At 57.2% G+C, this 14,002-nt stretch overlaps 7 protein-coding genes across 7 annotated transcripts; 4 read left to right on the plus strand and 3 right to left on the minus strand.

The window, feature by feature from the left end:
* Positions 1-84: 84 nt before the first annotated feature.
* On the minus strand, positions 85-610 carry W97_07183 (uncharacterized protein; the record flags this gene model as incomplete). The annotated part of the gene is made up of 2 exons (XM_007785162.1): positions 85-560; positions 592-610. 2 exons carry the CDS (start codon positions 608-610, stop codon positions 85-87), a joined length of 495 nt encoding a protein of 164 aa, XP_007783352.1.
* A 363-nt stretch (positions 611-973) lies between these two features.
* On the plus strand, positions 974-1,849 carry W97_07184 (uncharacterized protein; the record flags this gene model as incomplete). The annotated part of the gene is made up of 1 exon (XM_007785163.1): positions 974-1,849. One exon carries the CDS (start codon positions 974-976, stop codon positions 1,847-1,849), a length of 876 nt encoding a protein of 291 aa, XP_007783353.1.
* A 630-nt stretch (positions 1,850-2,479) lies between these two features.
* W97_07185 (sphinganine-1-phosphate aldolase) lies at positions 2,480-4,389 on the plus strand (the record flags this gene model as incomplete). The annotated part of the gene is made up of 4 exons (XM_007785164.1): positions 2,480-2,574; positions 2,661-3,138; positions 3,205-3,338; positions 3,399-4,389. The coding sequence occupies 4 exons, from the start codon at positions 2,480-2,482 to the stop codon at positions 4,387-4,389; spliced, it is 1,698 nt and encodes a 565-aa protein (XP_007783354.1).
* A 308-nt stretch (positions 4,390-4,697) lies between these two features.
* On the minus strand, positions 4,698-6,653 carry W97_07186 (uncharacterized protein; the record flags this gene model as incomplete). Its single annotated transcript, XM_007785165.1, has 3 exons — positions 4,698-5,398; positions 5,457-6,421; positions 6,481-6,653. The coding sequence occupies 3 exons, from the start codon at positions 6,651-6,653 to the stop codon at positions 4,698-4,700; spliced, it is 1,839 nt and encodes a 612-aa protein (XP_007783355.1).
* Positions 6,654-7,097: 444 nt separating this feature from the next.
* Positions 7,098-9,232, minus strand: W97_07187 (uncharacterized protein; the record flags this gene model as incomplete). The annotated part of the gene is made up of 4 exons (XM_007785166.1): positions 7,098-8,609; positions 8,749-8,916; positions 8,978-9,097; positions 9,170-9,232. The coding sequence occupies 4 exons, from the start codon at positions 9,230-9,232 to the stop codon at positions 7,098-7,100; spliced, it is 1,863 nt and encodes a 620-aa protein (XP_007783356.1).
* A 1,175-nt stretch (positions 9,233-10,407) lies between these two features.
* W97_07188 (uncharacterized protein) lies at positions 10,408-11,406 on the plus strand (the record flags this gene model as incomplete). Its single annotated transcript, XM_007785167.1, has 1 exon — positions 10,408-11,406. The coding sequence occupies one exon, from the start codon at positions 10,408-10,410 to the stop codon at positions 11,404-11,406; it is 999 nt and encodes a 332-aa protein (XP_007783357.1).
* A 1,282-nt stretch (positions 11,407-12,688) lies between these two features.
* On the plus strand, positions 12,689-13,662 carry W97_07189 (uncharacterized protein; the record flags this gene model as incomplete). Its single annotated transcript, XM_007785168.1, has 2 exons — positions 12,689-12,842; positions 12,935-13,662. The coding sequence occupies 2 exons, from the start codon at positions 12,689-12,691 to the stop codon at positions 13,660-13,662; spliced, it is 882 nt and encodes a 293-aa protein (XP_007783358.1).
* Positions 13,663-14,002: the final 340 nt, after the last annotated feature.

Raw genomic sequence — 14,002 nt, forward strand, 5'->3', positions numbered from 1 at the left:
TGAGAAACCCGTCTATGATGCTGGTGGGGGAGCACCGCGGCCACGACCTGCTTCTGTCAGTTGACGTTCAAGATATCAATCGGATCAGGATAACTCACCGAAGCCACCACGGTTAAAGCTGGGAGCAAACTCGCCCGGCGCACCACCCTCCTTACCCTCGCCCGCATCGCGCCTCCTGTACTCGCCCCTCTCACCACGGCCACCACGGTCACCACGGTCACCGCCACGGCCGCCACCGCGCCTCTCACGGTCATCACCGCCCATCATGCCGCGCGGAGGCGCATGCGAGCGCTGCTGCTTGATGTGCGTCTGGGGCACGATCTCAGCGGGGAGGTGGAGCCATTCGCGGAGGTAGTCGAGACCCTCGGGGGTCAGCGTGTAGTAGTACCACTGCCAGGAGAACTGCGTCTTGAGGTAGCCGCGCGAGGTGAGCGACTGGCAGGCCTTGATGACGTAGAGGTTCGGCACGTCGAGCTCGTTGTGCTTGGGCTGGTTGAAGTCTTTCTTCGCGACCATCACGCCCTCGCGGAAGAGGTACTCGTGGATCTTCTTGCGGTCGGCTTTGGGGATGAGCCTGTGGGGTTGTTAGACGTGGTTTGTGTTGTGCCATTGCGTATGGAGCTTACATCTTGACGGCTGTTCTTGTGGAATGTCTTGATGGGGGGGATTTGTTGTCGGTTGCTGCTCGTCGTGCAGCTGAAATTGGTGGTTTAGCTGTGGGAGGCCCGAGCAAGCGCTTATGTAATCGCAACTTTAAGCGAAGTGACGAGAGCCGCCGTGAACTTCACCTTCAAGCCATCGCATAGCATTCCACCCTCACAAACGAAACCTGTTTTCGCTTCCTCTTCCAAACTACACCCATAACACTCCGCCTGACGAAAGCTGAATCAAGCGGATCTCGTCATCACCCATCGCACCGACCAGAGAAGCCAGCAAATTCAATCACTCAGCTCGACTGTCCACTACCTCCACAATGGCGCCGCAAACGCTCAACATCCTCCTCACCTCCTTCCCCGGCCTGGGCCTCCCCTCGACTCTCTCGATTCCAGTTCCTGCCTCCTCCACCGTCGCAGACTTCACAAGCCTCCTGTCAGAACGACTGCCTTCAAATGCAACCCGCCTCATTCTCACCACAGCCTCCAACAAGGAACTCTCCCCACGCTCCTCCGCGCCTCTCTCCGACTACCTTTCGTCACCATCAAGCGACTTTATCCGACTATGGCTCTCCACCCCACTATGCGGCGGTAAAGGCGGCTTCGGCTCCCAGCTCCGCGCCGCCGGCGGCCGCATGAGCAGTCGCAAGAAGCGGAACCAAGGCGAAAACAACGGCTCAAATCGCAATCTAGATGGGCGACGTCTGCGTACCGTTACTGAAGCAAAGGCGCTGGCGGAGTATCTAGCTGTCAAGCCGGAGATGGAGAAGAAGGAGAGGGAAGAGAGGCGGAAGCGGTGGGAGCAGGTAGTCGAACTGGCGGAGAAAAAGGAGGAGGAAATCAAGAGCAGTGGAAAAGGTAGGCTGGATGGGAAGTGGATTGAGGCGAAAGAAGAGGCGGAGGAGAAGACGCGGGAAGCGGTGCTGGCAGCGCTCAAGGCGGGCGATATCAAGAACGTGCTTGTGGAGAAGGAGAGTGACGCCTCTGGTAGTGGCTCTGCGGAGAGTGAGGGCAGTGAGAGTGAGGCTGAGGCGTCAAGTTCAAAGAAGGTGCCGGAGCAGGCTGCTCCTTCCCGGACGTTCTTTGGCTGGGACGAGGAGGATGAGGATATGAGCGATGACGAGGAGAACGCGGAGGAAGAGTCGGTTGATACCAAGTTTGCAGGTAAAGGGAAAGCTAAGGCCGTGGCTGTTTGATTTGCCTGGCCCTAGACGTACTGCAGCTTGGACTAGGAATCAATTTGGATGCGGACGCGGAGGCCAAAGGCACAGGCATTCAGTCGTCAAAAAGACGACCGCGATGCGCGAGCCATGATGACGATCTATTGGCGGCTCATTACATCGGTGATCGGAAGGATCAGTCAAGGGATTGCAACTCCAGTAAGTCTGCCGTGTTCTTGATTACCTTGCATACAGAGGCTAACGCTTGTGCCACAGTTGGAAAACATTGAGTCGCTCGGTGGCATCAACGCTCCTCGTCCCAATCATGAGGGCGTTCAGCAAGCTTCGTCTACAGGCCTTGGCGATCTTAGGAGGCATGGAGTTTGGTGTCGGGACTTTGCTGGGCTGATGAGCGACAGGTCCATAGCCAGATAGTAGTATTCATTCGATACACTCTACCCTTGCGCCTGTGACCCAAGCTTGTTTAGGTGATTTCGCCGCTACATAAGGATGTTGTTTCAACACGTGAGATCAAAGGCTTAGGACGATGCAGGCAACCGAGCTCGATGACATGTGATGATCGATGACATCTGGCATTACCACTCTAAACATTCAGATCCGAACAACATCACCATGTCTTAGCAAACACAAACCTCGACCTTCATAATGGGCTCCTCACGCCTCCCAGTTAGTCTTCGCGAGACCTTCTCCGCCCCGACCCGCACCTCCCGCCGCCAAATCCTCGCCCTCAACCTAGACATGTATGTATCACTACTTCCCCGCGTCCCCTAGATCCGCCTTGAACCCCTACATGCCCATTAAATGCCAGTCCTGACGTCAACCACAGACTTCGCAACCTAATCTTTCTCCTCTTCCTCCTCCGCTGGACCCGCAAAACCCTCTATCAGCTGCGCGGCCGCGGCCTCCTTGGCACCGTCCGCGACGGCTACATCTCGCTCCGCCGGATCCTCTACGGCCTCTTCCTACGGCTGCCAGGCGTGCGCACCAAAGTCTCCGCCCAGGTCGCCGAATCCCTCGCCAAGCTCGAGTCGAAGCTCGTGCCGAGCGGGCCGGGCGTGGAGCGGCATCTCGCGCTGCCGGCGGAAGGATGGAGCGACGAGAGGGTGAGAGAGGAGCTGGTTAAGCTGGGCGAGATGGACCATACACGGTGGGAGGATGGGAGAGTCAGCGGCGCGGTGTACCATGGTGGGAAGGAGCTGGGCGAGCTGCAGAAGGAGGCGTTTGGGAGGTTCGGGGTCAGCAACCCGATTCATCCGGATGTGTTTCCGGGGGTTAGGAAGATGGAGGCTGAGGTTGTTGCTATGGTATGTCTGCCCGGAGTGTAGCAAGCACTACGGTGCTGAGGTGGACGGGACTGACAAGCGCAACAGGTTCTGTCTCTGTTCAGTGCACCGGAAGGCGCTGCAGGCGTGACGACGAGCGGAGGCACGGAGTCTATCCTCATGGCCGTCCTGAGCGCGAGGCAAAAAGCGTACCACGAGCGAGGTGTGATGGAGCCCGAGATGTGCGTATCCAACGCCATAGCTGAGAACTGCGGCACTCTAACTGACGTACACCTCTCCAGGATCCTCCCCGACACCGCGCACACAGCCTTCCGCAAAGCGGGCGAGTACTTCAAAATCAAAGTCCACCTGGTCGCCTGCCCAGCGCCCACCTACCGCGTACACATGCCCTCCGTCTCCCGCCTCACAAACCCCAACACGATCCTCCTCGTCGGCAGCGCCCCCAACTTCCCCCACGGCATCATCGACGACATCTCCGCCCTCTCCCGCCTCGCAGTCCGCAGCCACCTCCCCCTGCACGTCGACTGCTGCCTCGGCTCCTTCCTCGTGCCCCTCCTCGCCAAAGCCGGCTTCCCGTCCGAGCCCGCCGACTTCCGCCTCCGCGGCGTGACCAGCATAAGCTGCGACACCCACAAGTACGGCTTCGCGCCCAAGGGCAACAGCACGGTGCTCTACCGCTCGCAGCAGCTGCGCAGCTACCAGTACTTCGTCTCCGCGGACTGGCCGGGGGGCGTGTACGCCTCCCCCAGTATGGCGGGGTCACGGCCGGGCGCATTAATAGCGGGCTGCTGGGCCAGCATGATGGCGCAGGGCGAGGCCGGCTACGTGGACGCGTGCCACCGGATCGTCGGGGCCGCGAAGCGGATCGAGGCCGCCGTGCGCGAGGAGCCGGGTTTGTGTGTTGATCTCGAGGTGGTCGGGAAGCCGGCTGTTAGCGTCGTGGCGTTTACGTCGCGCACGCTGGATATCTACGATGTTGCGGACCGCATGTCGGCCAGGGGGTGGCATCTTAATGCGCTGCAGAACCCGCCGGCCATGCATGTTGCCGTCACGCTTCCGATTGTGGCGGTTGTGGATGAGCTGCTGAGGGATTTGGAGGCGTGTGTTGAGGAGGTGAGGGAGAGGGAACGGAGGAGGCTGGCGGAGGGGAAGGGGAAGGCGGTCAAGAAAGGCGATGCGGCTGCGTTGTATGGCGTTGCGGGCGCGCTGCCACACAAAGGCGTCGTTGTGGAGTTGGCAAAGGGGTTCCTAGATACCTTGTACAAAGCGTAAGTGGGCGCCTAAATTCTACCATCAATTGGAAAAGGGGTCCTGCCGGTCCGACTAGTCGACGGAGATCTTATATACCGCCTACCTCAGAAGGTCGATATTGATCAGATATTGATCATATTGAGTACCGTCCTCTTGGCAAGGGCGGAGAGAATCACGCCGCTCCAGGTTCACCGCTGCGGCCGAGAAGCTTAGAGATTCTTATCGATGTCATTAGTAGTATTGCCAGTATGAGACTGCGACTGGAGGTGGCGCAGAAACAACAAAAATCAAATCCTCGCATCGAATCAATAGCCCCCGAAACCCTCGCGTCATCTATCTTCTCCACGCCCCCTCGCTGCGACAGGCCTCACCCTCATCCTCCCCTTCCTCAGCGCCCAAGCCCAACACCCAAGCACAGCAAGCACGCAAAAGAAGCTAAAGACCAGCGATCCCCCAAAGATGACAGAATGATACGTCCAGGCATCGTCGGGCGTGATGCCGATCCGGCTGACCGCGATGGCCCATGGTAGCACCCATAGGATGTTGGATGCGAGCGACTGATACAGATACCAGAGCGGACGGGTCGCGAGGAGGATGGCGGCGAGCTGGGTGCTGAGCGCGTAGAAGATGTAGCACCAGTCGATTGTCTGGAGGAGGTTAGCGATGCTTGTCTGCGCGCGCGGCATGCGGCAGATGCGGGATGCTTGGGTGAGGCGGGTTGCAAATCTCTCAGTGTGGCTGCTCCAGCCAGGCGCAGGAAAAGCCCCGTTGTGAGGCGTTATGTTATTCGGTAACCCCTCCCTGCGCTGTGGTGGTAAAAGTGGCACCGCTCGAGCGGTGCACCACCTGAATAGAGGGAAAGGGTTGGGATCACTAACCTTCCACATCTTTTCCGTGATCCTAGATACAGTGTCCGACTGCGACAGCCAGAAGGCAAACCGGCGGGCACCCCACGTGGCCAGGAAAACGCAGATAGGGACTTCAACCACCAGCGCAACAATGCAGGACACCAAAGCTGGTTGGGCGATAACTGACAAGGACGTCAGTACGACACGTCGAGAAAAGAAAGATTTGCGACTCGTTCTCACCGCGAAGATCTGCCCACGATGCAGTGGCCCGCCTCGCATTCGCAGCCCCGCTCGCTCTCCACCTGCCCCAAGCATGGCCCACGAAGGTCAAAGAGGTCGCCTCCAGAGCGAGGACCGGGACCATGATGAGACCCCATCTGATAGTGTTGAAGACACCCCACGCGGTTGCATAGTCTGAACCCATTGCCACGATGCCGCTAATCAGCCATAGATAGAGTGCATTGCGGATGGCAGACTCCAGAAAGGTAAGCGCACCGGGTCGTGCAAGAGTCTTGAGCGCCGAGAACGAGGGCTGTGTCGATGACCAGGATCTAGAGGCCGTCCTGTCTGTCTTCCTCCTGATCCGTCTGGTGATGAACAGAAAGTAGGCAAGGCCGATGAAGGCTGCAGCCAGATCGCAGCTCAGTCGTATAGCGGCCTGCATATTGACGGTGGGCTGGTGGGAGCCGACATGGAAGGTCGAAATGATCAGCATGTCCAGGATGATGTTAATGATGAACTTGGCCGAGCTAATGAGCAGAGGTACGTCTGGTCTGTCCAGCGCGCGGGTAGAGTTCGAGACAGCCACTTCAATAGCAGATGACAGGCAAGAGAAGGCGGCGACACGGACGTATGTCAACGAAGTGCTCCTGGTCTCAACAGGAACGAATGCTTTCGCAGTCTGAGCAGCTGCGGCGACGAAGACGATGGACATGATCAAGCCCAGAATGGACTGGAAGATGATCAGAGTATGGCAAAGTCCAATGCGCGCTGGAACACTTCGCGAGGACTTGTCGCCGATGACGAGCCATGCTGCTCGTGGAAGGCCTTCGTTCAGCACCTCCGCGACTACGCCTATGTACGTGTACACGTCGGTGAGGACGACTTGCGACGAGTCGATGTCTGCAACCCATAGCTTGCTGAGCGTGCCATAGAGCGCTGGGAGAAGAACCGCTGCAACATTGAAGAGGAGTGCTCCAAAGTACCTACCCCGGGTCAACTGGATGCCTGCATATAGTCGCTCAAAGCATGCGGGTTGACTTACCTTTGCCGGCTCCAAGGCCTGTGCTGGCCGCTTTTCGCACGGGTTTCATGCCTCTCGCCGTCTTCCGTCTGCACAGTACCGCCAGCGCCCACGATCGTGTCATCTTTGGAAGGGAGCATCGTGTACTGGATCTTGGTTGCCAGGATGTTGAAGGAGCGCGGAAAGCTCAACATGGCGGAAACTTGTTGCCATTTTATTCGCATCCCCTCTTATCAAACACTATGCATGGAGTGACCTAGGCGGCTCTTTGAATGCCAATTCCTGTGTGGTGCCCAGGTGGGCTTGTTGCTGCATGATTGTTGCGCGAGGTTGCCGTTGATTGATGGGCCGTGCCATGGCTGCATGCCCAGAAGCGGAGACGGATGTTGTGTAACCTGAATACCAGTGCTCTGAGGACAGATGAACTCTACCATGTGATGGAAGCTCTCACAGAATGGTAAGTAATATTTCAGGAAGTAAGAGATCACTGCTCAAAAGGAATTTTACGACGCTTGTTTACAACTAAGGAGAACAGCAAATGTTGTCATGCTAGGGCAGAAGCAGTGGTAGCTGCAGCTTGGTGCACAATTGGATTCTGATGTCAAACGGGCATATATGCTTAACCAGACACACAAAGCCTAATCCCCCAGCTCGTGGAAACGCTGATGAGCTAGCATAGCAAATGCCGGCATAATTGCTCCACAGATTTCGCATGCGAGGGCGGACACCTGCTCTTCAGCCCCGTCTTCCAAGTCCCAAACGGCTCCTTCGAAACCGTTGCGGCTATCCTGTGACGGAACGAGCATGTCCTCTGAGCCCTTCCGCTCATCATCTGGCCTGGATGAAGCGGGCATGGATGTGTTCTTACCAAAGACCTCGGCTGGTGCATCGGGAGGCACAGGTCGATCCTCAACTCTCCACTCCTTCAAGACATCAGCCTGCTTTCTGAGCATGCTGCTGATGTCTCTTCCGGTAGCTGTTTTGCTGTCGCCAGCTGCATCCGCCATGTTCGTCACAGCCACATTGACGAGGCTTAGATCCCAGCCGCTTCTGTCCGGGTGCAGCTTCCGAAACATAGGCAGCAGCGCTTCGCTTATCAGCCTCTCTGTAAGCGCGTCAATGCTTTCGCTGAGACCGAAGATGAAGGTAGGCAGTGGTGCTGAGCGCGAGATGCGGTTAAAGCTTCGGGCACGTGTCCCGTCGGGGTTCAGAGGTGGACGGGGCCTGGTTGAGAGGCGCAGCGTTTTCGGATGAGCGATCCATCTTCGGAGGCCAAGGCTTGTGCTTCCTTTGGAATGCTCAGCTACAGGCGGAATGCCCGTGTCATCGTCGCTCTCTTCGAGAAGATCGAGATGCACCCTCTTGATCAGGCTTTTTGCAAGCTTTCGCAGCTCTTTTAGCACTTCTTCGATCGTGTCGAGTCGGATGTAGCTGTCTTCTATGCTGATCTGACTTGGCACCTCCTTAGCTTGGCCTACCTCCGTGTCGTCAACCGCATGTATCAGTTGCCAGACTCTGACACCGGTGCCGCGGTGTGAGCCTGGTCCACCCAGCAATCGGTCCAGCATCTCCAGGTTTATAGTGGGATGAGTTCTTACGTCCCTAACAGTGACCTTCTCTTTCGTGCCCCCGTAGACCAGCCCAGAATCAATCTCAGCCGGTCTCTGAAGGATATGTTCACGCAGCTTTTGGGCTATCTTGCAGCCAACCCCAGGGATCTTTCCGATCTCATGGCCGTCAATGAAGGCTGTGGCATTGCCAGTCCCACCTTCAGGCGCTTCGTACGGAGGTAGAAGCGTAGTCTGCCCGTTGGGCTTGTTTAAGTTACCTACGAGCTTGGATAATAGTTTCGACGTCGAAATACCGATGGTGGCTGTGTAACCTTTGTGCTCCTCCAACTGGGTGCGCAGATGCCGCGCTAGGTGGGATCCGAGATGCAGACGTATGAGTAAGCTGTCCGGGTCAATGCCATTCAGTATGACCTGGCACGCGGTTGATGCAGGGGAAGCGTGTCCAGCCAGTTCAGCGGCGTTGTATGGAAAGCCTAGCGTAGGATCATTCTGGGAGAGACAAAAGAATGAGTTGGCCAAGTCATTGGCATTAAGCAGCTCGATATTGTAGCGGATGACATCCGTTACATCCAAAAATACCTATAGGGGGCCGGAGAAGAGAGTAAGCACGTGGCCATGATGGTGGGATCTATAATATCAGCTGCTAGCCTGGTCCACCTAATGGGTGCCATCAAGCGTGGGCCGCCAGCTTGAGCATATCGATTTCAGGGCAACGGACCTCATCAAATCCGAGCCTCTCTGCCTTGTTGTTCCAGGAGAACTGCCGGATGAAATTATACAGCTCTCGGGATGCATTCCGGAAGCGGGTGAGGTCTTCGCCGAGGACGATAACGACGTCCGGGCAAAGCTTCTTCGCCTCATTTATGGGCTGCAGCTTATGCAAGCCCTAGAGAAGAAGCCTCAGCATCCAAATGCTTGTCTCGCGTCCAAGGCAGGATTACGCATACCCGTCGACGAGCCTCGTAGTTGCATGTGACTATGATATGCTTCTGTTGCACAGCCAGCGGAAGCGATCTGAGCGCAGGATTTTCAGCTTCGAAGACCGCCGCGTAGAAACAGTCGTAGTCCTGCGAGAAGACAGGTTAGAAGGTGAGACAAGGGCCTAATTGGCGTTTCCTACAAGCCACTCAGCAACTCACGAAATGTATGATGATCCTGTCATCCCTCCGCTTCGGCGCCCAACTGCGCCGGCTGGCTTCCATCAGAGCCGCATTCTCCCCTGCGGGAGGCCGATGGCAGGTAAAATATCCGACTGAGAGTTGCAGAAGGTATGGTGTTGCAATCACGTGGTAGTGAATCCATACATAGATTTTGTCTCACCTCTCAAGAGGCCTAGATGAGAGGCTTAAATGTGAGCCCCAGCAATCTAGAAACGCGTTTAGCAGCTTGACGGACTCGCACACCTATCATTTTAGACGCCCTGAAACTTGATCTGTGCATGGTGTTCCAGTTCGTGATCCAAGCTGTCAACCACATGAGTTGGAATTAGTCTTATCGTCACGTGATGCAATGCGCCATTTTCAACATCCGGTCAGACGTTAGAACTACTCAACGAGTAGCTAAAGGTTGACTTATCAGTGGTTGTGGATCAATCCCGAGTAGACGCCGTTGGTCTCGTGCCGGGTGATGAAGCGCTTCCGCTTACGGCTTCCTGCGCAGACACGAAACGCTTGTCCTTCAAGGCCTGCCTCATGGCTGCTGCTGAGTAACTCGCCACCAGACGTCCGCTCTCACGGCTCTTTCTCATGCCGGTGCCGTTGCCCAGGTGGTGGACCCGCACGCCAAGGCGTTTGTGAGACGGCCGTCCCTCGTCCAATAGGCGGCGTCTTGAGCTCAGTGTGCCAAAAATAAAGATCAACCCCGGGTAGCGTGCTCGAACGCGCAAGCCAAAGCGCCATCATCCAACACCCATGCCTCGATCAGCCAAAGATTGCCATCGCCGCCCCGCCTCGTCTCGCGCAAAGATGAAGAGCAGCAGATTCCCCCCTCCCACAGGGTCTCTGCGTTTTTGTTCACCACAAACCAGATTGATCCTCAACAACCGCTCGCCGACGAGCTGGCCTCGGATCCCGTCTGGTCATCTGCACCCCGAGCAGCGATCGTCCGCCGTCAGCAGCCCCAACCTTCTCTCCGCTAACCCCGTACCTGCATCGCTCAGATCTGGATACGAGGGCAGGCTATTGCACCGCTCCGTCAAAGCACGGCTCCCCTCCTTTATCAGAGACACTTTGCGCCTCCAGCCTGGGCGGGCACCGGGCCATACTCTTGAACGACACAAGGGCAGACCGCACACATGATGCTGGCACTTCCAGTGTCGAAGTCACAGTCTCCCCTTGGGGCAAAGTCCCATGAACATCTCCAGCTGTCTCCTGCCACGATGACGACCTCTCTGGCGATGCTGCCTCCTCCACCGATCCATGCGCACTCCACAGCAACCGCATCCGAACCTCTGTCTCCAAGGCGGCCGAAACTGTCCGTGAATACACAGCAGATACGTACTTTTGGCAAGGGCTCGAGTCTGCGACTGGAGACCCTTTCTGCAGTCTCGCCCACAGCCCGCAATACCTTCAGCAACGCCTACCAAGCCCCACGATCAGAGCCCGCGTCCACCACCGCGCCCTCGAGGCCGCGGCTCTCTCTCATCAGCTCCCTTGACGTTCGCCCGCGGTCAGCGCCCCCAACGCCGATACAGCTCGAAGCAAGCACCCCAAACTCCGCGTCCACAGCGTCCGCAACATCCGCCTCGTCAACCGAGTCAACCGAGTCAGCTACCATACGGATACCGTACAAGCTCGCGCACAACCTCCCCTCGATCCTGTCCAACAGCCCCATTGCCGAAGTGCGGACGCGCAGGATGGCGTCTTCAAGCCGGCCGCTCTTCCCAGCGACGAAGCGCGTGTCGTTCCGCACGCCGCTGGACGAGGAGATCGTCACAGTCAGGTATACCATGGCGCACTCGGACATAACACCAGACGCAAGTCAGCCATCCGAGTCCGAGTCATCGAGCCTCTCCTCCTCGACCGTCTCTTCCATCTCGACTTCCTCCTCCGAGCTCTCATCATCTCCACCCGCAGCCGCGGCGTCACTCTCCGCAGACGTCCCGCGATCGCACTCCCCACCAGAGCCCTCAAGCTCGCCCGACCTGTCAACCTCCGACGACGAGTCGAACACAAGCTCTCCTCGCACGGGCGAGAAGCGGGAGTCGCCCTCGTCTTCGGAGCCGGACTCGGATAGCGATTCGTGTCCTGAGACGCCGGTGGCGGGACGGCGCAAGCGGCGGCGGGAGTGGGTGTGGACGCTGGGACCGATTGGGAAGAGTTTAACGGACAGCGGTGCTGCTGCGGATGATGACGAGGAGGAAGAGGAGGATAGTTGACAGAGCTAGGAGTATTTGGAGGAGCTGTATATGCGTGCATGTGGTGTTATGTGTTGGTAGCGGGTGCGGTGTGGGGCGCATTTGATCTGCATTTAGAGTCGGAGTTTTGGTGGCTGTGGTGCTATCACTAGGGGCGAAGGGGGCGGGCTTGCTGGGCATTTTCATCTGGAGTCGCACTATGATACCACAGTCTCTTGGCTAAGAGCATGATGGCGCACTGTCGTTACATTGTCTCGTGTTCGGCTAGATACTGGCGAGAAGGGTAGGGTAGCAGACGTATCGATTCTGAGTTGGTTGATACTATGAGGAACCTATCAATGGGGATGGACTCGTCTGGCGATATCAGTTTGCGACGTCCCTATCGTCGATGGCTAGCTGGGCAGTCAACCCTGCATGCGACGCACCTGGGTCAAGTGTCCAAGCTATTTTACAGCTACACGTTGGATATGAATTTGCAGGCATGTAGTCGAAATAGCGTTGTCGTGATGTCTGACGTCATGTCCATCGACCGACGTTGAACTCAACTGCATGCACTCCCCTCAAAGGGATAAGGTACTGTACAGGCAGCCAGACCTTGATGACACCTCGCGCGTTGCTTTCAACATCCTCGAGCCTGATGAGTCCGTGTTGGACTGGTGTTGGTGGATTAATGTTCAAGCTTCTCCCGCAAACCCCTCATCGAGTATACTGAGTCTTCGAATCTTCACACGAAACCTCAGTCAATCATTTACGGGTCGATTTGTAGCAACCTGCACAGCTGTATCTCTGTTATCACTCTTCACCATCCTCTTATTCCCGCTGTCTCATTCAGGTCTTCTGACGGCGGGTCCATCAGAGACCGTCTCGAAGCTTTTCTGTGGTCATAACAAAGGCCAAGTCCCATAACGTACTCCACCATGCCGTACATGTCGGATCCGGAGCCGAGTGCTCGTCGAAGCGATCAAGCATCTGGTCAGAATCCTTTCAGCCGTATATGCTAGATCCCCACAGTTGACAGGTTCTCAGATGAGCAGGTTGGGCTTCTCGATGGGGACGACCACGGTCCAGCATCTTATTCACCTCCGCGTCAACAGAAAAGACCTAGCTTTATCTGGCGGGTCCTTGCGCTGCTCCGCCGACTCTCCAGCCGCCTCAACTTCTTCGTCTCACGCAGACCGTGGCGACTGTTTGAGTTCTGCGATCTATGGCTGTATGCTCCGGGATTCTCTTGGGAGAAGCTAGATCATGGCTGATGTGAACTCATTACAGCTGCCCGCCGTTCCTCCGGCAGCGATGTCAAGCAATGCTCACCGCCGAGTGGACGCACAAGCTACCATTCATCCAATCCACGTCGCCCGCCAAGCGAGCTGCGGCTCTAATCATCAGGACCTTAGACCGCATGCCCGAGGTCGAGAAAGGGAAATTTTCCATTGTCGACTTCTGCTCCGGCGGCGGCGGTGCGTGTCCCCTTCCCCCTCTCACTATCAACATTGCTCTCAAAGGCAATCTTCTACCCGCCGGCTATGACACGGCTAACCTCGACCCACAGGCCCCGTCCCCGTAATCGAAAAACTCGTCAACGCCCACCGCCTCGCCCGCAACCAACACCCAATCCCCTTCCTCCTAACCGACATTCAGCCGCACCTCGACGCCTGGATGGCCGCCTCCGCACGCTCCGCAAACCTGAGCTTCATCCCGCAGCCCGTCGACGCGACCAACCCGCCCGTCGCCGTCATCAGCTCCGCCTCCCCCACCGCCGCCAGCGACCCAAATGCAGAGTTCGCGCCCGACAGCCGCGTCTTCCGGCTCTACTGCCTCGCCTTCCACCACTTCGACGACGCGATGGCGCGGAAGACGCTGAAGAGCAGCATCGAGACGTCCGACGGCTTCGCGATCATCGAGCTGCAGGACCGGAGGATTGGGAGCTTGGTGCTCATGCTGTTGGATTTCTTCTTGATGTTTGCGGTTACGCCGCTGTGGTTCAGGCATGACGGGTTGCATATGCTGTTTACGTTTGTGCTGCCTGTGCTGCCGTTTATCCAGGCGTTTGATGGGTTCGTGAGTTCGTTACGGACGAGGACGTTTGGGGAGGTTATGGCGCTCGTGGATGAGGCGTGTCCGGAGGGGGAGCGCGAGGGGGCTGTAAGGACCTTTGACCCGGAGGGGAGGGAGGTTATTAAGGTTACGAAGGGGGATTGGGTCTTCGAGGGGGAGAGGGAGATGCATACGTGGCCGTTGGGTTTCATGAACTCGATCGTCGGGAGGAGGATCAGGTAAGCTGTTGGCTGGGAATCGTATACGGCTATCGCGTCCATTCGCCAGCATCGTAGAACGTGTCTCGAACCGAAAAGCGCTGCTCGAGTAGCGGAGCAATGCTCTCCGTGTCAATATGTACCGAATGCAAACTGGGCGCTTTTGACATCCTGCGGGCAATCTCTGGATGCTCCCTGGGGAACACGCCCGCGTGTATTGCTGCGAGGATAGCTTGTCGATGCAGTCCGTGGTAGAGGTCCGAGGTCGCGTAATCGAGCTCAACGTTCCCGGTCCCTTTTCTCTGCCTGTGCACAGCGAAGGCGGCGTGGATTGTGTACCAAATATTCCTGTCCTCGGTGTTAGC

Source organism: Coniosporium apollinis (genome assembly GCF_000281105.1).
Source record: "Coniosporium apollinis CBS 100218 chromosome Unknown supercont1.39, whole genome shotgun sequence".
NCBI classification, from domain to species: domain Eukaryota; kingdom Fungi; phylum Ascomycota; class Dothideomycetes; genus Coniosporium; species Coniosporium apollinis.